General features: G+C 45.2%; 1 protein-coding gene across 7 annotated transcripts in view; it reads left to right on the top strand.

Annotated features, from left to right (window-relative positions):
• The window catches only part of FRRS1 (ferric chelate reductase 1), a 216,090-nt gene that overhangs the window by 56,840 nt on the left and 136,693 nt on the right, over positions 1-22,557 (top strand). For all 7 annotated transcript variants that reach the window (XM_085601864.1, XM_085601865.1, XM_085601870.1 and 4 more), the window contains one exon: positions 14,520-14,715. In XM_085601864.1, coding sequence (XP_085457990.1) covers positions 14,520-14,715 — 196 coding nt within the window. The remainder of the gene's footprint in view (positions 1-14,519; positions 14,716-22,557) is intronic.

Genomic DNA, 22,557 nt, shown 5'->3' with positions numbered 1-22,557 from the left:
TTGTTGTAATCTACTGAACTGTACCCGTTCCACTGAAGCTGTGATGTCATCCATAGAGCCTTAGAATGTTACTGTTTGAATCCAAGGGGCTGCTGTGACAGTTCCCTGGAAGCTGTGGAGACGAACGGTCATTAAACATACAGTTCCAACTCTTACCTGTCTGCTGGTAATTACTTCAACTTCCCTGGAAGGCGAAATAATACACCAAATAGCCAATGGCAAGTAGTAAGACAATAACTCTCCTGACTTAAGCCAGAGTTGCTTGATGTACATTTCAAATAATTGGTAACAGTACGTCTTGCAGACGGCTGCACTGTCAAGCCAGTCCTAAAACTGGTTCAGAAAATTTGGCTGATTTTATTAAGTATGTAAATCCTTCAGATGCAATGCCATTATAACTTCCAGAGTACCCAAAGTAAATGTATATTTTATAGCAGACTCTGAGGTGAAAACTCATCTCCGAAATTACAGTCACTTCCTCCACAGTTAACACCTGGCCCACGCACGTTTTTCTGACATGGACTATCCCCTAAAGAAGTTTAAAGTTTTAGGGTCCGTTTCTTTTTTTTAATTTATTGTTTTCTAAATTTCATCGAACACTTAATATAATATTCCGCACATCAGTAAAGCAGATGTAGTGACCATGGACCATGCAGTGTGGTAAGTAAATGACATTAAAAAGCATAAACATTTAAGAGAGTCCGGGTTCATCTTGGATTATGTACTGGAAAAGAAGTTCATAAGTGGTAGCCATGGTTATTTTAAAAGTCGGATAGTGCATCTTGAACTATTAACTGGAAAAGAATGATTGTTACAGGTTATTTTGAATACCGTGAGTGAGACGTGGCATTCCACTACTACTCAAACGTTGGAGGATTAGAGTCTTTATTTTTAATTTGGGTGGTTAGTCGTTGGGTATAATTGCTATAAGTAGGTTAAGTAATTTAGTCCTTATGTCAACAACAAGTATTTTGGCAGCTAAAACCATAACAACAAGTCTTGTAGTAATAGATAAGAGTGATATAATGGAGATTTACTTCTTTTAAAATCTTAGACCAGAATGTGTCGACCTTGGGGCATGGAAATAACATGCCTTCTACGTTCGCTTTAAGAGAATCACATCTCCATTGGTGGACATTACTTTGGAGACCTGCTGTGTAGAATTTATTTGGAGACTAGAGTGATCTGTGGAGAACAAAAAAGATTATTTGTGCAACAGAGGCCGATTTGCCCCAGTGATTCACGCTTTTCCAAATAAGTTCAGTGGTGGTGGTGTTTAATGGAACATTCAAGTAGGACCAAGATTCTAGAGCAGAGGTTTGCAGATCAGGGTGGATGGTGTTTACCCTGGGAGAGGAGCCAGGCACTGGCCAAGAGGCTCATCATGCTTAATATAGTGCGTCGTATTGAGTGGGGGAAAACAGATTGAGCCACTTTTTAATAGGCCATCCCTATGATATTTTGTCACCATTATCCTGGCTGGGAATAGGTGTCAAAGGGAGAAGGGCTCCATATGATCCCTCCACACATTTCTGACAAAGAACCATACTATGTGGATACGTATATCCTTTAGAAAGAACAAGTTGACTACAGCGTATTGGCAATCATGTATTTAATTGTATTTTTAAAAGGTTAACTTAACATAATTGAAATGTTTTCATTCTAAAATTTATTTAGAGCAGCCAATTTTATAGAGTAATTGTAAAAAAATGTTTTCATTCTGGGGTGGTGAGGCTCCCCCCCCCCTCCCTCACCCTCTCATATATATGCTCTGGAGCCAGGGTTTGTGATTGAGTATATGGTGGATAGAAGTTCAAAGGAGGTTTTTGTTCTTGATATTCATCGAGACAAGTGCTTTGGTAATGATTTTAGTAGTTTCTTTATTAATTCTTCTATTCGGAGCACAAAAGTTATAACCAGCTTGGAGTATTTGAAAAGAAATTAAGGAGCATTCTTCAAAGAGTTTACCAATGGAAAACATGTAGTGATGTATCCACACTTAACACAATGTTTGAGGATTCATGATATGAAGGTGATTATTGAACCATAGAGGTTTTTAATTTGTCAAGCTCTGATATTTTGGTTTGTATCTCAAGGCAAGGGAGGAGGTTTGTTTTGGACTTAAGGAGACTATGGAGGTACAGAATTCCTTCTTGTTGATGGAAGGGAATGGGAAGAATGAGTGAGGCTTCAAGCTTAACCCAAGGCAGAGTGGTTGGATCTTCAGGATGTAGTGTCCAGTGTGGTGCTTGCACTTCAGTTAGTGTGTTGATACATATTGAAATCAAGAAAGTTCACATCTAATTTGTTTGGAAGTTTGCCATTGGTTAAAGAGATTCTATTTTGTTGTTGTTGCCTTTCCTTAGATGTAAATTAAGATGCGTGTAAACTTTTTTGAAGAATGATTGTGGATAACACAAGGTGGCTATATAGACTAATTGATGTTAGCATCATTTTGATGGTGTCTAGTCGTCCCCATCATGAGTTAAGAGGAGACCATGTAGAGGTTTACTGAAAGGAATGCCCAAAATACATAATTTTAGAGGGGCTCCTTTTAATATTACAATCATGAAATGTGTGTTAAGCATAGATATGAAAGGGGCACAACTTAATTTTTTTCTGGTTTAGCTTATAATCAGATAGTGATGGTAGATTGAGCTCTCTCAAGCAATTGAAAATCCATTTTTGTGTCTTATTTACAAACACAAGAATATAGTTTGCATAGCCACATAGTTTACAAGTGTTAGATTTGATTGTAATGAATTCTATAGTCTGTTTGTTAAAAATCATTATTATTATAATTGTAAAGCACGCATGATTACCCTAATGTCCTGGTGCTGAAAGATTTACTGCTTAAAGGAAAGGAAGAGGCAGTCTAAAGGGGCTACTGGCTACGGGAATAGCTAGGGTTTGAGATCTTAAAGTGAGTGAAATAAGCCTGGGAACAACAAGAGATGTGAAGGGAGTTCCAATGTCTGGCAGCAAGGAAAGAAAAGGATCAACCTCTGCTTCTGATTCACTTGATTCTTGGATAATCACTTTATTGAGATGTGCAGAGCAATGTGTTGCCGAGGCATTACCAAAGTTACCTAATTTGCTAAGATAGGTTGAGCCTTTGTCAGAGGGCCTGAAGCGCAATCCATGGGGTATTAAAAAGAGATTGTTTACATACACTGAACCAGTGCAGTTCTTTGAGGTGTTGGGCGATATGAGATTTGGCAAGAAGCTCAGGATAAGCCTGGCAGCTCAGTTTTAATTCGGCTGCAGGTAATGTAGCAAAAGATCCACATGGTCTAAGAAAAGGAGTTGCAGTAGTCAAGATGGGAGGTTTTAAGACCCTGAAGTATGGTTTTCTGTGCTGATAGTAAAAGCCAATTGAAGGATTTCACTTACATGTGCAAGATATGAAAGTAAGTTAAGGCTGCTTGAGTTACTTGATTGACCACAGAGAGGCTGTGGTCCAGCATGATGCCCACATTTCTGGGGCATGTTGTAGGAATGGGGCTTGGGCTGATTTCAGTAGGCCACCACATTGGAGACCAGGTGAAACACTTTACAAAACTGAATGACCTCTGTCTTTTCACTGTTATGTTTCAGACTTTTGTCTTCATCCAGCTAGCAATGTGCACATAGAAGAGAAGTTTTCCTGAGTCTACATAGTTCTTGTAAATAAAGACAATAATTTGTGTATCATTAGTAAATGTGTACTTGTAAACGTTTGCCCAGGGGGCCAAAATATATGGTCTATGTTGTAACTGAGGGCCGCATTGATTGGGTGGGGCATGGGAGGTGTGAAGTAGATGTAGGGGAATTGAAGTATGTATTTTGTGTGGGCAGTGAGTCATGGAGGTATTTTGAGGGTTTCATTCCATACTGTCCTTTAAATTAAGCCCCTAATCTCTATAAGAATCTTTCATTTGGCTATACGGTGTTATGCTGTATATGAGTCATTGTCCCTCTAATACACCTAGAGGTAAGTCTTCTCTGCTTGCTATCAGTGCCCTGGCTTAGTCAAGTGTACAACGATAGTAACTTGATTGTTCACTTAGAATAAAATAGAATTACACAATGCGAAACCATAGAACCTGAAATCAATCCCTCTTGACCAAATTGTGTGATCCTTGGCAATTGTTTTATTTCACTTCGCCTCCATTTTCTGCATTATGACATATACGAGCAGCTTGAAATACATGAGTATAGGATGTTTATGAAATCAAACCCTTACAAAGGTTTTCTACAGTAAACTATAATGTTGTTCAGGTACATGAACAATTCAGGCCACCCGGAGAGGTCCACATAACAATTGACGTGCCTCTTCGTTGACTATTATTACAAAAAACAGTGGACCCTAGTAGTTGGGGGATTAAGATAAGGATAGACACAAACTGAATAGTATTTATGTCCTTTGTCCAGCCGGACAGGAATTTATTTGGCGATGCACAAAATCAGAAAGTAATGTGAAGGGGGCACAGCCCTTGACCTACAGTGAACAAGACAAAACAACAAATCTAGGCAACAGCGAGCAAATCGGTCTGTATACTTATAATCAGTGAACAGACTTGATTATAATTTGAGTGACCATTGTACATAGCATTCACAAGCATATTCAGTACATATGATCCGATTGTGTCATCGACGTTTCGATGCCGAAAAACAAAATAAATGGCATCATCTTCAGGACAAATATATAAATCATGTTTGTCTTGGAATTATAAACAATTTGCCTTTCATGCATCAGTGGTGCGTCGATATCAGGATATCCCGCGTATTTATCAAGGAAACCGTCCAGATCACGGCTCAAGTGGTGCCGGTTGCAGAATCGCAGGACGCGGCATCTCTGGCGGGGCTCGCTGGATTTCGTTGACTATTGGCATTGTTGTAAGGTTGGGGTGCGGCATGAATGTTTCTACATTCATGTTTGAAAGCCATCATTTAAAAAAAAATACTTCTCGATGCACTGATGGTATCTGAATACTAAGGTGAAATGCTTCAGCATGTTAATGAAAAACACTTTTTTTTTAATTTAGAAGAGACTATATTGTATTTTTACACATTTTGTTTCGCAATGTCTTTAAAAATGAAGGTGTTTCTAAAGTTAAATGTTGCAGGGCACCTTCTTTGCTTCTTTTCTTTTGCCAGTTAACCTGTATAAATGCTGGTCAATTTATTTACCATCAAATTGAATGTTTGTGCTCTGTCAACTAAACAGCAGTTCAGCGGTTCTGTTCACCAGGAGACCGCATATAAAGGGTAGGAGGGCCGCAGGCGTCCCCTGGGCTGTACTTTGAGTATTACTGTATTAGTATTTGATACAATTTCAAAAGAAAACGTACTGACAATGTTGGCAAGGTGATATACATAAAACATTTTTAAAACATTTGTTGCTCGAGGTTCCCTCAAGAGCTAGAATGACGAGGAAAGAGAACTGCCCAGTGCTTTGAGCAAGTCAGAATCTACAGTACAGCATTTCTTTGTTCAGCACAGATGCTTGGGGCTTAGTGTAGAGGATTTTGATACAAGATTGTATAGGGGAGGCTGTGCCAAAATAGGACTTCAAAATGACCACTCAACTCTTATCGAAGGCCTTTTTGGCATTCAAACCAATCGTACTATGTATTAATTTTGCCTGTGTGAGTATTTTGGTTAAGAGTTTGATTTTACTGCAGAGGAACTGCCCTTAATATACCCTGCCTGGTCTTGGTGGAGCAATGAAGGGCTCATGGTGAATAATTGACAGACTAATATTTCAGCCAGGATTTTGCAATCCGTATTGGTTAATAATATGGGGTTGTACAACGCAGGGAAATACACTTTTTTAACCACGCATGTTTTTACCAAGCATATGCTTTTATAATGCATGCCATTAGCATTGCATTTTTACACCTCTAAAAACAATGTATTTGTGAGGGGAGACCCACCCCATATTGCCTTAAATGCGTGGTAAAGGCATGCACATGGTAAATATATGCGTGCCAAAAAATGAGTGGTAAAGGCACAATTAGGTAATAACCTCGTTGTAAAGGCTGTTTCCCTAAGATGGGGGCAATTGATTTTTGTATCTTGTGGGTATTTGTTTTATATGAATAAGATTGATAATAGCCTCTGTTAATGTGATAACCGGATGGTTAGTATAGTAATTATAGAGTGATAAGAGTCTTTGAATTAATGTTCCTTGTAGTTCTTCATGGAACTCTGGTGGTACTTTTTTACCTTGAGGGTATGTATACTTCTCAGTACTTCATCTTCCGTAATTTTAGTTCTGAGGGTTAAAACGGTCTATGTTCTGGAGATTGGATTGTGGGACTTGGTTTAATGGTGAAAAAAATTCATTGCCATTTGATTTGTAGCTCTTTTTCCACTGGTGTAAAGTGACTGGTAGGATACTTTGTGTTTACAATTGGAATGTTTGGTTACTAGGGTTCCATGTTTGTTTATGACAATTTTGCACCTTTATGATTTTTCCTTGAGATAGTTGGCAAGATGTTTGCCACCTGTTTGATCCGGTGTGATACCTTGCTTTGATATTGCATAAGATGTGGTCAGCTGCATATGTGCATCTTTTATTAGATTCCATATTAAGTAATTCATTGAAAGTTGGAATTGTGTTATCTTTGATAAGTTGAGATTTTACATTTTGAATTTTCCATAGAATGGTTGGGAATCTTTGGCAGCTTCTTTCTTCTTTTTAGGAACTATAGCTTTGATTTCTCTTCTCGGTGTTGACTTGTAGGCATCCCATATAGTTTCTTTGGAAATAATTTCAGAGATGATGTGTTGAGAATTCTTCAATAAATGCCTTGAGCTGATGAACAATCTTAGTATGTTTAAAAGGGCAGTGTTCAGATACAATCTAGTTGAGCTGCTGCACCTAGTTGTGCTCTCTAAGGAAAGAGAGATTGATGCTTTGTTTAAGAGGAGGATTGAACTGATATTTGAGCCTGCTGCACTATTTAGCAGGGACTGTGAGCCAAGGAGCTATTTGATCCTCGTATGTGATTTGCACCAATTTGAGTAGAATGTTTGTTTGGTAGGGTTGGCAAAGACCCAAAGGGCATCAATTTTTACTTTCTTAATTAGTTCAACAGCCCATTCTTTTTAGCTTTTTTGGAATGGGTCTAACAGAATTTCCTATCCCCGTAGCTTTGAGATATGTGTTGCAGTCTCCTCTGACAGTAAACGTCTGTTGGTACCAAGTTTGTTTTGACTCTTTGGATCTTTTCCCGCAAGTGACATTACCTGAGGCGGTAGAGTAGATGTTGATTTAGGTTGTGCATGGTTTCACCAGTAGAGATGGTAATCTATCCCACACTTTCATCAATTGAGGACGCTTAGTCTTTTGTGCATTAGGATTGCTAACGAATTAATAACTTCACCAACTCATTTTTCCATAAACCTGGTTATATTAGTTTTAATGTTTTTCAAGAGTGAAAGGGATTTCTGATTTTTAATGGGGGTTGTTAATGCCTTTTACATCCCATGAGATACATTTAATTGACATACTAAGGAATCATGAGACATACTGCTCGATAACAAATTTAATCAATGGGCTCTCTTAAGCGAGAACTGGAAATGCATGGATGAGATGGGCAGCACGTGGCAAGTGGCAGCTTGTTATTGATTAAGGGAATCTTCATTTCAAGATGATGTTGGCACTCTATGGTTGTTTGATGGATGCAGTTGCCTGGTTAATTGTTTTGTCATCTAGCATGATCAATTCCAACAAGTTTTCTTGTTCTTGGGATCCATTGAAGATTCTCATTTTATTGTTAAAGGTGGTTTTGCACTTCTGCAGGGTCACAAGGCTAGGTCTCCAAACTATACCGACTATACACAGACATCGTCCCAAAAACCAATAGCACTGTATTCGGTAAATAGGCACGAGACATTGGCGAAGATATTTCTTATGTTGTATGAACAAACTGCTGCATGCAAACCAAATTAATTTCTAAGTAAATCACAGACACAAACTACTTCATTTGAAATTAATCAACAGAATATCCTGCATCACTAAACTTCTTCACACCATCAATTCAAGTACCTCCGCCCAGTGCGCCAGCTGCTGTACAGCACCAGCTAGCTTTTCCCACCTAGCCTGGAAATGCCCACTAGTGAAATCACACTTTGTTCCATTGGTAATCCTGCCAATAATTCCAGCAAACAACTGCACTCCTAAACTCCTGCTGCTAGCTATGTGAAACCATTCCCCAATGAGAAGACTTGCAGCCCTGTTAATATTAAGATCACTTAGCGAAGACTGAGTACTGATAATGGATACACACAGCCCATCATCTTAAGAGTTTGATTGCAGTCAATGTGCACTCAAACCTGCCCCCTCCTTGTGAGTTGCACCCCATATTTCATGAGTTTTAACCGCTGCACCCACCATAGCGCTTTGAGATCTAAAGCGCTACATAGGTCTAATTGATTAACCAGTCGCCAACATGCTGTGCTTTTAAAGAGAATGTGTCCACATTTTCCAGCGTCCTCATCGGGTCCTCATGAAAGCGCCAACGAAAGGACTCCCTGAATGGTGCAACGGACATGAAGCAGCCGCTGCGATCAGAAATAAACACTGTGAACGTTGTCCAGTTTCACAGTAACATTTCCTTAATGTTCTTTTAAGTCACAAAATAGTTATACTAAAAGCATCTCAAAATAAAGGAACACAAACATCGAGTTTTCATGTTCTTCGATATTTGATGTTATTGGAACGAGAACATCAAAGGGGCGCCGCGAAATTGATCGCGGGCGAAAGTGATCGCGGACGCTTAATGAGCATGATGAGGTTTGCCATATGGTGCCTCTGCTCCTAAGCGTGCGCCCGCGTAAATGCACTGTAGCCCTAGGCTGGCCATGGTAGCCTTTTTTGAGCCCTCACAAAAAGTCTCGCCAGACCAGCGCATGCGCTGGGTCAGACGAGACCTAAAAACTACAGACACATAGCATGTTGCCATTTGGAAACCTAGGTAGGGGGCAATAGAGCTCTGTACACTGCAATAGGGCTGACATAAAAATATATCAAGGGATTGAACTATAGGCTGGGTCGTGGCAGTGCATCTTGCAGACAGTAATTCAAGAAAATATTTGGCCCTAATATTTTTTTTTCTTATTATACAATTTAAGCAGTCAGCAGTCCATATTCATAACATTGCAATAGAGACCCATCTGAAAAATGGTTCGATCACAGAGTCTCAAATTTTTGAACAAAGACTGAAGACCATCTTTTCATTCTTTGTGAACAAAATAATTTATTGCGCCCATTACAAATTTACCACCCAAGTATTTTTAAACTACTCTAGGAGCAGAGCGCAACGCTGAAATGGAAGTGTATGCATGGTAGTGATAATAGCAGCCCTGATGCAGCAGGAAAAGCTGATGGAATGGAGCTTCCAGTGATAACTACAGACTGAAAACACCTTCTGACAAGACCATGTCAATATCTTCATGATCAGGTCTTCCATGCTCAAAACCTTAGAGGAAATTTTTAACTGAAGGGAAAATGGCCCCATGCAGCAGTAGGAACCACAAATACTTCATATTGACTGACTGGAAGGTTTTTCTTAGTGAATGCAATTTGCTGGCAAACTCCCACATTTAGTTCCTGGTTTAACACAGAGTTGTACAACTCCCTTGATGCCAATATGGATGCATGGAACATGGAACTCATCCCAGTATCAGGGGTTGGGCAAACAGAAGTCAGGTGGAAGATAAACCTAGAACAAATCCCTCCTCATTAGTTTTTAACAACCTCATTACATCTTTCTTGTGCTTCAGGTTTTTACATAAAAGAAACCAGCAGTCAACAGTAGAAAGGTAGCCACCGATTGTTGACCTGAGTGCCAGAGTTGTACTGAGATAGAAATAATGACCCAAGTGAGTCTCCAGAGATGAAACAGTAGGATTACTCATTGATCTATGGACCAAATAAAAGCCACTATGGGCTTAATATATATATTGCTATGCCATCAAGTTGTGGGCGCCTCATGTAGTATATCATATTCAGATTTATAGGCAAATAGCAAAAGCTTTCCACAAAAGGCTCTTCAGACCGAGGATAGGAACATCTTCACCAAATAGATATGACATGAAAGACCTGGAAATTTAAACTAAAATGTTTGAAGAAGTCTTCTGTAACTATGCCATATCTTTCAGAAGAAAAACAAATGTGGCCTAGATATAGACTAAACTGGCACTGATATTGAATCTTTGAAATCAACTTCCAAATTCACAGTTTTCAAGACCACCACACACAATACCATAAACATCCAGACTCAGAACATTACGTTAATATCCGTCTAGGAGCCCATTAGATCACCTGAAGCTGTGAATAAAGCCGGATGTGCTAGAAGAGTTTGGTGTCACAAGACCTATACACATTAATATGCAAACAAAATTAGGAATTATACAAAAAATCTGCACAAATCTACTGAGGGCAAATGGAAAGTCCAACTGATTCTCTATCCCTGGTAAGTCTCATCTTGCGCCCTGCATCCACACTTCTTCCATTATTATATGAACCTCTGGCTGCATAATCAGGACCAGACTTAGGATCTGTGGAATTAAGCCGACTTGCGACTTCATTGTAGTTGTTTAGCATTACACATAATTTAAGAATATCATTTCACCAAATTTCCATTTGCTGTAAAAGCCACATTGTTAGTGAGTTGGAAATTACATGGAGTAACCACTTGTTTTTATGTGAAAGGTCGTAAGGCCCTGGCCGTGTCGTAAATGATCAAAACTGCTCTTTTCGAAAACAAACATTTCGAAATATCGGGACGTTTATTTGCAGGATCCATAATTTCTCTCAGGCTGTTCATATGCCTGGTGAATGCTTAGTGTACTGAGTGGCGCAAATTCTGGATAACCGAAAAAAGTCCACACCTGATGTCCTTGCATTTCAAGATCAAGGCAATACACATTTTATTTTTCACTTTCTGGAATATTCTAGCATGGGTGCACTCCCCACTGTCCCTCAGCACAGATGTTGTGTTCCACTTCATTATCAGAATGTCTCCTACAAAGTGGCATAGCACTCCCAGTGCCACAGGCGCTTTCAACTCTCCGTCCGACATAGTCTCAACTCATCAGCAGCAGCCAACCACACACCCACAACCACACACCCACAACCGCACACACAACACAACCGCGCACACAACACAACCGCCCACACAACACCGCACACACAACCGTACACACACAACCGTACACACACAACCGCACACACACAACCGCACACACACCCAACCGCACACACACACCCAACCGCACACACACACCCAACCGCACACACACACCCAACCGCACACACACACCCAACCGCGCACACACACCCAACCGCACACACACACCCAACCGCACACACACACCCAACCGCACACACACACCCAACCGCACACACACACCCAACCGCACACACACCCAACCGCACACACACCCAACCGCACACACACCCAACCGCACACACACCCAACCGCACACACACCCAACCGCACACACACCCAACCGCACACACACAACCCCCCCACACACACAACCCCCCCCACACACACAACCCCCCCCACACACACAACCCCCCCCCACACACAACCCCCCCCCACACACAACCCCCCCCCACACACAACCCCCCCCCACACACACAACCCCCCCACACACAACCCCCCCCACACACACAACCCCCCCACACACACAACCCCCCACACACACCCAACCGCACACACACACCCAACCGCACACACACACCCAACCGCACACACACACCCAACCGCACACACACACCCAACCGCACACACACACACCCAACCGCACACACACACCCAACCGCACACACACACCCAACCGCACACACACACCCAACCGCACACACACACCCAACCGCACACACACACCCAACCGCACACACACACCCAACTGCACACACACCCAACTGCACACACACCCAACTGCACACACACCCAACTGCACACACACCCAACCGCACACACACCCAACCGCACACACACCCAACCGCACACACACAACCCCCCCACACACACAACCCCCCCCACACACACAACCCCCCCCCACACACACAACCCCCCCCCCACACACACAACCCCCCCCACACACACAACCCCCCCACACACACAACCCCCCCCACACACAACCCCCCCCACACACAACCCCCCCCACACACACAACCCCCCCACACACACAACCCCCCCCACACACACAACCCCCCCCACACACACAACCCCCCCCACACACACAACCCCCCCCACACACACAACCCCCCCCACACACACAACCCCCCCCCACACACACAACCGCACACACACACCCAACCGCACACACACACCCAACCGCACACACACACACCCAACCGCACACACACACCCAACCGCACACACACACCCAACCGCACACACACACCCAACCGCACACACACACCCAACCGCACACACACACCCAACCGCACACACACACCCAACCGCACACACACACCCAACCGCACACACACACCCAACCGCACACACACACCCAACCGCACACACACACCCAACTGCACACACACCCAACCGCACACACACCCAACCGCACACACACCCAACCGCACACACACCCAACCGCACACACACCCAACCGCACACACACCCAACCGCACACACACCCAACCGCACACACACCCAACCGCACACACACCCAACCGCACACACACAACCCCCCCCACACACACAACCCCCCCCCACACACACAACCCCCCCCCACACACACAACCCCCCCCCACACACACAACCCCCCCCCACACACACAACCCCCCCCCACACACAACCCCCCCCACACACAACCCCCCCCCCACACACAACCCCCCCCACACACAACCCCCCCCACACACACAACCCCCCCCACACACACAACCCCCCCACACACACAACCCCCCCCACACACACAACCCCCCCCCCACACAGCCCCACTCACACACACACAGCCCCACTCACACACACACAGCCCCACTCACACACACACAGCCCCACTCACACACACACAGCCCCACTCACACACACACAGCCCCACTCACACACACACAGCCCCACTCACACACACACAGCCCCACTCACACACACACAGCCCCACTCACACACACACAGCCCCACTCACACACACACAGCCCCACTCACACACACACAGCCCCACTCACACACACACAGCCCCACTCACACACACACAGCCCCACTCACACACACACAGCCCCACTCACACACACACACAGCCCCACTCACACACACACAGCCCCACTCACACACACACAGCCCCACTCACACACACAGCCCCACTCACACACACAGCCCCACTCACACACACACACAGCCCCACTCACACACACACACAGCCCCACTCACACACACACACAGCCCCACTCACACACACACACAGCCCCACTCACACACACACACAGCCCCACTCACACACACACACAGCCCCACTCACACACACACACAGCCCCACTCACACACACAGCCCCACTCACACACACAGCCCCACTCACACACACACAGCCCCACTCACACACACACAGCCCCACTCACACACACACAGCCCCACTCACACACACACAGCCCCACTCACACACACACAGCCCCACTCACACACACACAGCCCCACTCACACACACACAGCCCCACTCACACACACACAGCCCCACTCACACACACACAGCCCCACTCACACACACACAGCCCCACTCACACACACACAGCCCCACTCACACACACAGCCCCACTCACACACACAGCCCCACTCCCCCACATAACTAAATAATTAGAAGGTCCCAAAAGCGAGACCTATTGGCTATGCCAATGCTTGTTTCTGTAGCTATATGTTTCTTGCCTGGCATGTGTAGATTGTCTAACGACTGTTTTTGATCTGCATTCTGTTATTTATATTCCTGCGTTTGCAACGGAAAACAAACTACAAGTACTGAATTAATCAAAAAATTTCCTGGACGGAATGTATTACTTGCCTGTTTTGGGACTATTTGACATCGAAATCTGGCTAGAGTAATGGTTGATAAGCTAGCTAGTCCCAAATCACTGAATGATTCAGGAGGAAGCCGTGCTATTCTTGAGGAAAAGCAAAGTATGGGTCTCTCACTATTAATAATGCTGGTGGTGGTCTTTAATGCAAAATGTACAACCTTTAGGGCACTGCGGAATCGTTACAGTTATTAATGCATCTTAGATTAGGTCTAGGTGCAGTCACATCATTTTCAGTGCTAATTTCCGGCAGACACCTCCTCAAATTAAACCATATGACTATTACAAAGAGAGTACATGTGAAAATGTAATTTTGTGAAAGAAGCATTAGAAATTTTGCCAGACCTCTTGAATAAGGAGGAGAGCAAAAAACACCTTATAAATGAACTTGAAATGTTTCTTGAATAGAGAGGATTGTTAATCAGACCTTCCAAACAATTGTTTTGCCTTTATCAATGTGCATTTGTGAATTGACTTGTTGCTGTTTCCCCCCCCCCCCCAATATAGATGATACTTCAGCAGCCTGCTGTAATCTTTGCCGTGTTTTCCCTCCTCCTTGAGCCAGTGGCTGGTTATGCAAATGGAAAAGTAACACGTGCTTGTGGTAGCATGCGCCCTCAACATGGGCATCACGAACAAGATTCTCCCATGCACAATGTAACAGTGGACACAAGTGTATTCAAGCCAGGGAGCCGTATTAAAGGTAAAGTATTTACTTGAAAGTTTAAGCTTACTTTAAAATTGGTCTACATAATGTGTCATTTTATCTTGTGCAAAAGAATTTGGTATTCTATTGAAATGATGCACAAAGTGTTATTTGGATGTGAAAGAAAGTCTATGGTCCATTTTGCTTTAAATGTTTCTTCCCTGAGCTCTGCAAAACTTCTTAAATGTGGACTGTCCAGCCCTACCCAGTATTCAGCCAACTGAAACGATTGCAGAAGGGTGGTAATCTGTATTAAGATTGTTATTGATGGCTGAACTATAATGGTAGAATCAGGGAGGCCTCAGAGAGACAACCTGACACTAACCCTGAGACTTCTTTGAAGGGCCTTCTGGTTTGAACCCATGACCCGAGATTGCCAAGTTGGGCAGTGTTGTGAGGCACCTGATGGCACTCAGTTGAATGCTCCTGCTCCATTGGCCAAGCTGGTCCCCGAGCACACTCAAAGGCACCCAGAAACACTAGGGCTCCCCAACAAAGTCACCAACATGCTCCTTGCTGAAAAAGTGGTGTAGATGAGGGGCAGCAGTTGTGAAGTGTCAGACGCATAGAAGTGTGAAAAGTATCAGGAATAATTTTCTGTAAAGACCTAAAGAAGGTATCGAATCAAGGAAAATTAGTCTAGACTTGTACTAGGTACTTCAGAGCGAGCATCTTGTTTAAGAACTCGGGGTTAACCTAAACCACCACTCTAACACATTTTATGCTTAGTCATGCCCAGTGATTAAGTCCTGCCCAGTCATGAAGTCATGCACAATTAGTCATTGTTATTTTGGTTGGTAGTCGGTCCTGAAATCACACTTTTTAAACCTATCATTAAATTAATCAGAATTTCCATGACTGTGCACAGGTCTATTCTATTCCTGCCCTATCTGTTGCTTTTGTGTAATGCTGCAGTTGCTTTGTTTTCAAGTACGGGTAATCTTTCTCCTGCCTGCTAGTATTACTTCCTCAGCTCAATTCAGTAACACTCATATGTTTGATTTATTTGAATCAAGCACAGTTGTCAGTTGTAAAACCGAGTATCAAAGACTCTTCAAAAAATGCTTTTTCCTCTAACCCTAAAAAATGTGATTGGAGCACCAATACCGAAAAACGAATTAGCTCAGATGTCCAACATTTAGATAGGAAGTTTGACATTTCTGGTTATTTACACGAGCCCTTGGCTTAGAATTGGCAACACCTTGTGTCTGAGAGAATCCGGGCCGGACTGGTAATACCGGGCACCGGGCAATCCCCTGGGAGGACGGAAGGGGTGGGGGCCGGTTTCTTTACAGGGGGCCGGTTTTGTTACTGGGGCCCCCGATTTTAATCGTCCCCCAGCAACAAAATCAGAAGACCATCCTGCTTCCAGGCCTGTGGCAGCATGGCTTCTCATCAGGAATCCAACCCTGGAGTGTCCAAATGCAAAAATGCACACGCAGTATCAATAATATGTACTTGCCGGGAGGAGCGGTGCACGGGGTGACGTGATGGTCAGAGGGAGGAGCCATGCATGAGTGGCAGTTTGGGATCCAGAAGGAGGCCTCCTGTAAGAAAGATGCTGAACACCGAGGCTGCGGTGATGAGAAGGGAGCGCAGGAGAAGAAGTGAAAGGTAGAAGGAGGAAGCAAGGAGCGCTCCAGGGTTAGCGGGAGGCGCCGTGGGAGAAGCAAGAGCTGGCGGGTGAAGGTGGGAGTGCCGGCATGTGGGATGAGAAGGGCACGAGGACAGAGAGTTCAATGATCCGTGCAAGAGGGAAGGGGCGCCACTGCCGGTGACTCGAGAGCAAGGACACCCCACGAGCTGGCACTGCCCAGGAGCACGGGCAAAGACCGGGAGAGCCGGGAGCCCCAAAATAAAGGACCATGAGCCCGGAGATCTGGGGGTTCGAGCCGGGAGACTGACAGAGGAGCATGGGCACCAGGGAGCAGGATTCGGGAGCTGCTGCGGAGTCCACTGAGGAGCAAGCCCTGGGCGGATAAACAGGGAGTATGGGGTGCAGTGACCCAGACACACTGATTAGGAAATGGCCCTGAGGGAGAGGTACTGAGGGCTGTCACTGAGCGAACGGTACTGAGGACTATCACTGAGCGAGAGGTGCTCAGGGATACTGCCCACGGAGAGGCACTGAGGACTGGCACTGATTGAATGATAGTGAAGAGCGCTAAGGACTAGCACCGAGGATTGGTACTCACAGACTGCCTTGAGGATTGGTACTCGCAGAGGGGCACTGAGGGCTGGTACTGAGCGAGGTGTACCGAAGACTGGCGCTGAGGACTGCTGCTAACAGAGGGACACTGAGGACTGTCACTGGAGAGGGATTATGCAGACTGGCACTGAGCGAAGGGCACTGAGGATTGGTACTCACGCAGGGCCACTGAGGACTGTTACTGAGCGAGCAGTACTGAGGACTGGTGCTTAAAGAGGACTTACCCTGAATAAGAAGTACTGAAGACTGCTATTAACTAGGGGAGGAGGTAGGGGGTCAGAGGACTAGTATTTGTGAAGGTCATTGTGGACTGGCACTGAGGGGAACTGAGACTGGCATGGAGCGAGGCGCACTGAGGACTGGCACAATAGGGAGGGGTATTAAGGACTGGCACTGAGAATTGTTACTCACCGAGGGTCTCTCAGGACCGATATGGACCAATTGAGCATTGAAGACTGTGTTGAGTGAGGGGTACAGAGGACAGGTACTGACCAAGTGACTATGAAGACTGTGCTCACTGTGGAGTACTGAGGGCAGGTACTGACCGAGTGAGCCCTGAAGACTGTGTTCACTAAGGGGTTCTGAGGGCAGGTACTGACCGAGTGAGCCCTGAAGACTGTGTTCACTAAGGGGTTCTGAGGGCAGGTACTGACCGAGTGAGCCCTGAAGACTGTGTTCACTAAGGGGTTCTGAGGGCAGATACTGACCGAGTGAGCATTTAAGACTGTGTTCACTGAGGGGCGATTGAGGACAGGTACTGACAGTGACTCTGAAAACTGTGTTCATTGAGGGGTACTGTAATTTCTGATATTTATGTTTCCCTCATGTAGAAAGTGTCACTCATAGTCATTGAATATCACTCATAATTACACTGAATTTATGAAAATGTCACACACCACAATCTGAAACCTTGGCAGCTATGCACAGTGCAGTGTGCACTCCTGCCTCTGCTCTGCGGAGAAAAAGCACAACTGCCATTGGTGAGGTGACCTCTCGCACACGAATGGCAGTGGTGCTTTTTACCCGCACAGACAGAGGTGCTGCGGTGCAGTAGTTGGGTTGAATTTAGTAGTGCATGTGCCTCACACATATTACTAAATAAGTCCCAAGTTACCATACCAGTCCACCCAGCTACTGCAATGTGCGTGCGCAGGGACAGGGTGCCTTGCGGCCGGTGCGTGTAGGCCGCGGCCTGCGTACACTTACTTTCTGCACCACAACCACTGTCTACCACCACCACCCCTCGTGACCAGGCAGGCACTGAGGCACCTGACTTACCTTAATTGTAGGCATAATGACTGGATAACCTGGTGCTCTTTAAGGTCATCATGTACTATTTACTGTGCTTTAAAAGTTCATACAATGAAATTTGTAATGAAAAATGTGCTGTAAAATGCACCATTTTGGTCTGTCTTTTTGCAAAATTTTCGTGGGGGTTGGAACCCCACCAAACCCCTCTAGTAGTGGTCGGGCTCGCTCGCTATACCCTGGATGGGGGCTGCTCTGGTTAAATTTGCCAGGGCTGCTTTCAGTGCCCAGTCCGGCCCTGGAGAGAATCCTAAAAGCACGCATTCAGGAATATATGGAGGAATATGATGTAATATGATGCAAATGCTGCTAATGTAAAAATGAGCATAGAAGTGCAAGAATTTGGGAGATGTGGACAGTCTGTGTCGATGGGGAAGGTAATATTTGTTTGTGTCATCCATACACAGTACATCCTGTCTACCTGTTTTCTTGTCTAAAATAACATTCTATTGCTCAGTACCTGCTCTTACATTTTAAAAGGTTTTTCATAAATCACTCCAGGGGACTTGAAAGCCCGCTATTCACCCGTGAGGGTCTCATGGCACTGGGGGAGGGGGGGGGAGCAGGGGGGGATAGAGCAGCTCCGTTCAGGTAGAAGAGCCAGGTCTTGAGTGTATTCCTGAAGATGTTCAGGGAGGGGGCGCATCTGATGTCGATTGGGAGCTCGTTCCAGGTCTTGGCCGCGATGTAAGAGAAGGCTCGTCCACATGCTCTGGCTCAGCGGATGCGCTGGGTTTTGGCGAGGCCAAGGATCGTAGGTTTCTCTTGGGTACGTGGAAGGAGATTCTCTTTTTGAGGTATTGGGGTCCGGTGTTGTGGCAGCACTTATAGGCGTGGGTGAGTATCTTCAAAGTGACTCTCTTCTCAACGGGGAGCCAGTGGATGTTGCGCAGGTGTTGGGTGATGTGTTTGTGTCGAGGGATGCTAAGGACAAGTCTGGCTGCGGTGTTCTGTATGGCCTGGAGTTTGTAGAGCGGAGACTTTTTGATCCCGGCGTAGAGCGCGTTTCCGTAGTCCAGTCTGTTGGTTATGAGTGCGTGGGTGATGGATTTCCTCGATTCAGGGGGATCCATTTGAAGGTCTTTTGGAGGATCACTCTCTCCTGGGCTTTCTTATTAATGTGAGATCCCTTATTAGGAATAAGCCGGACTGGGTGTTTATCACTGAGACATGGGCCAGAGACTGCTCTGGCCCTGATCTGGTGGATGCAATCCTTTCTGGATATGCATTATCCAGGTTCGACAGGGCAGGCAAAATGGATGGAGGCTTGGGCATTTTATATAAAACTGTCTATTCCTGCCATATCGAGCCGCTCACTACCTCTCTAGATCCGTACTAGGCTTTATACTTTTTATTGAAAGTTCATTCAACTGAAAGTTTTACTGGCATTCTGACCTGTCGCCCACCTGGACCTAGATCATTGTTTAGCCAAGATTTTAGTAATCTTATAGAACCCTACCTGGCAAGACCCAATCTTACTAACCTGGGTAATTGTAATTTTCACCTGGATAAGACACTATCCAAGGAAACGCTAACTTTTCTAGAAACTCGTGACTGTTGTGGTCTGCCACAATTAGTTAGGCGTTCTACTCACTCAGCGGGACCCATATTAGATGGAATCTTCTCTAACGATTCTTGCCTTATGGTAAGAGAACTTCTACAACTCTTCTTGGTCGGATCGCTATGCCGTTCCTTTCTATCTCCAGACTCCTGCTGCTCGTACAGTTCTAAATGAGAAAAGACAACAGAAAGGAAGAGAAACTTAAGTTGTATGAGTAAGGAGGTTCTTCTTAATTCACTTAACAACCAACAATACGGTGGCGGCCACCGAATTTTCAAATTGGCTTCTAACCGCCATAGACAGCCTAGCATCCTTTAAGGAGCATTATGCAGCTAGAAAAAAGCCCTCCACACCCTGGTTTTCCGATAGACTGAGACAATCCTGTTTCCATCAGGAAAGGATCTGGCGGCTAGACCTACATCTTGCGGGATGAGACTCAAACAAACCAAGATTGAGGGAATATAAGGCCGCCATCATTGAGGAAAAAGTGTATTTTTATTCCAAGGTTACAGAATCCTTTAAATCTCCTAGGGAGCTTTTTAATTTTAATTAATTCTCTCTCGTCCCCTCAGTCTCCGGCACGGATATCTCCCGGGACCTCTGACAGAATGGCCAGTTTTTTCCACTCTAAGATCACAGAAATATACACCGCTTTAGAGACTCACAGCGCTGGGATCCACAACTCCGTCCCTGCCAACCTCACCCCTTCACTCAACCTCAAACCTTCACTGAATCCGGCTGAACTAAAAAATTACCGCCCCATCTCTTTGTTACCTGTCCCTGCAAAAAATTCTGGAGAAACATTTGAACTCCCATCTCCGCTCCTACCTAGGGGAATCTCGACGGCTCGCAGCATGGTTTTAGAAGTGATCACAGCACGGAGACGGCATTAACCTCCGTAATCAACCATATTCGCATTCAGGGTGAAGCCGGACATACCACGCTGTTGATTCTTCTTGACCTTACTGCGGCCTTCAACACTATATCCTTTCTGAGACTTGTGGACAGGCTTAAGGAAATGGGGGTCGGGGTGTTGCCCTTAAGCTGCTCACCTCATTCCTTAGTGAATAGGCACAAATACTGGAAATGGGTCAATTTAACTCTTCCCCCTGGCCAGGTGGTTTGTGGAGTCCCTCAAGGCTGAAACCAATAGCATATCTGGTCCCACGCCTGGTGGCCTGACACCCTTGGCCCCTGCCCAGTGTCCCAAGGAAAAAATCTTGGGGTCATTGTGGACAACTCTTCCTCCTTGGGCCCCCAGATTAACAGAACGGTATCTACCTGCTTCCGGACTATCAGGATTGTTAGGAAAATTTCGCAATTTCTTTCCTTCTCCTCTCGAAAGCAGGCAGTCCTCTCCCTAGTGTTATCTAGCCTAGATTATTGTAATGCCCTCTATTTTGGTATTAACAGAGGGCTCATTAATCGTCTGCAGCTGGTACAGAATGCCGCAGCCAGACTGGTGATGGACCTTCCTAAATTCCACTCCGTCTCGACCACTGTTAGTGAGTTCTTTTAAACCAGAGAATCCTGTTTAAGGCTCTCAGGCTTACACATAAGGCCTTCTACAATCTAGGTTCAGAAGGCATCAAAAGTCTCTTCCGTCGTTTATGTTCCTACCAAGCTGCTTAGATCAGCCAACAAAAATCTGTTGGTAGTCCCCAGGTTTAAGAGAGTCAGATGGGGGGGCCTTCTCTGTCGCCGCTGCTAGGCTCTGGCACTCCCCCCTCCCCCCCCCTCTGCAATTTCAGGACAAGAATCTCACTCTCTTCCGCAAGGTCTTGAAGACCTGGCTCTTTACCAGTCTATCAGTGTGAGCGCCACAGGTTTCCATTGTTTGATGGCCTTTTCCGCAGTGCCTTGACGCCTCTGGGCTAAGTTTGCGCTATACAAGACCACTATTCATTCAGGATGCGGAGGGTGTTGAAACAGCTGGAGACGACGACGTTGACGTGTAGGGTCGTGGAGCGGGAGGAATCGAGTAAGATGCCGAGGTTTCGGGCGTCATCCGTGGGGTTGGAGGGGGGCTTTCGAGGGCGGTAGGCCACCAGGTGTTGTCTGAGGATGAGGACCTCTGTCATCTCCTAGTTGAGCTTCAGGCAGTTGCTGCTCATCCAGAACGCGACGTACTTCATTCCTTCCTGGAAGTTGAGTCTGGTGGTTACGGGGCCTTGGTGAGGGAGAAGATGAGCTGAGTGTCGTTGGCGTAGGATATTATGCTGAGTCTGTGCTGTCCTATATTGATTTTGCTCTCGAACCTGCTATTGAAGGAAGGGAATTACTAACCTTGTCAAAAAAATTGTCTCCTGACTGATGCCCGTCACTGTTCTCCATAGAGTGCTTAGCTTGGCGTAACTTTGTGGTATTGAAATGCTGCCTCCTCCTCTGTTCTGTGGTCATCATTGCTATCTATTCATATTTTATTTTTCTCATTTTGTTTAACTTTCTGAAGAACAGTATCCTCCATTGCAGCTCCTCTTTTCTTTTTATCTAAAGATGTTGAAAAATATAGGCACTTGTATTTAATCTTGACTCATCTCACTACTCTGCTCCTTCTTCCCATTATGGGCGCCATTTCTTGCCACTGTGTGTAATCTGTCATTTAATCACTTGCCAGTGCACCTCAGCACTCTTTAGACAGAAGCCAAGAGTATGTAATTTGCACATCACTCCTTTGTAGATCCCTGCCCTGCTCCATAGCTGCTTCCCTCACAGACACCTTCACCCCACTCCTTGCCACTTTAACGGACAGCTTCGGTTT

This window comes from Triturus cristatus, chromosome 4_2 (assembly GCF_964204655.1).
Source record: "Triturus cristatus chromosome 4_2, aTriCri1.1, whole genome shotgun sequence".
NCBI classification, from domain to species: Eukaryota; Metazoa; Chordata; class Amphibia; order Caudata; family Salamandridae; genus Triturus; species Triturus cristatus.
This window is presented reverse-complemented; position numbering and strand designations above follow the sequence as displayed.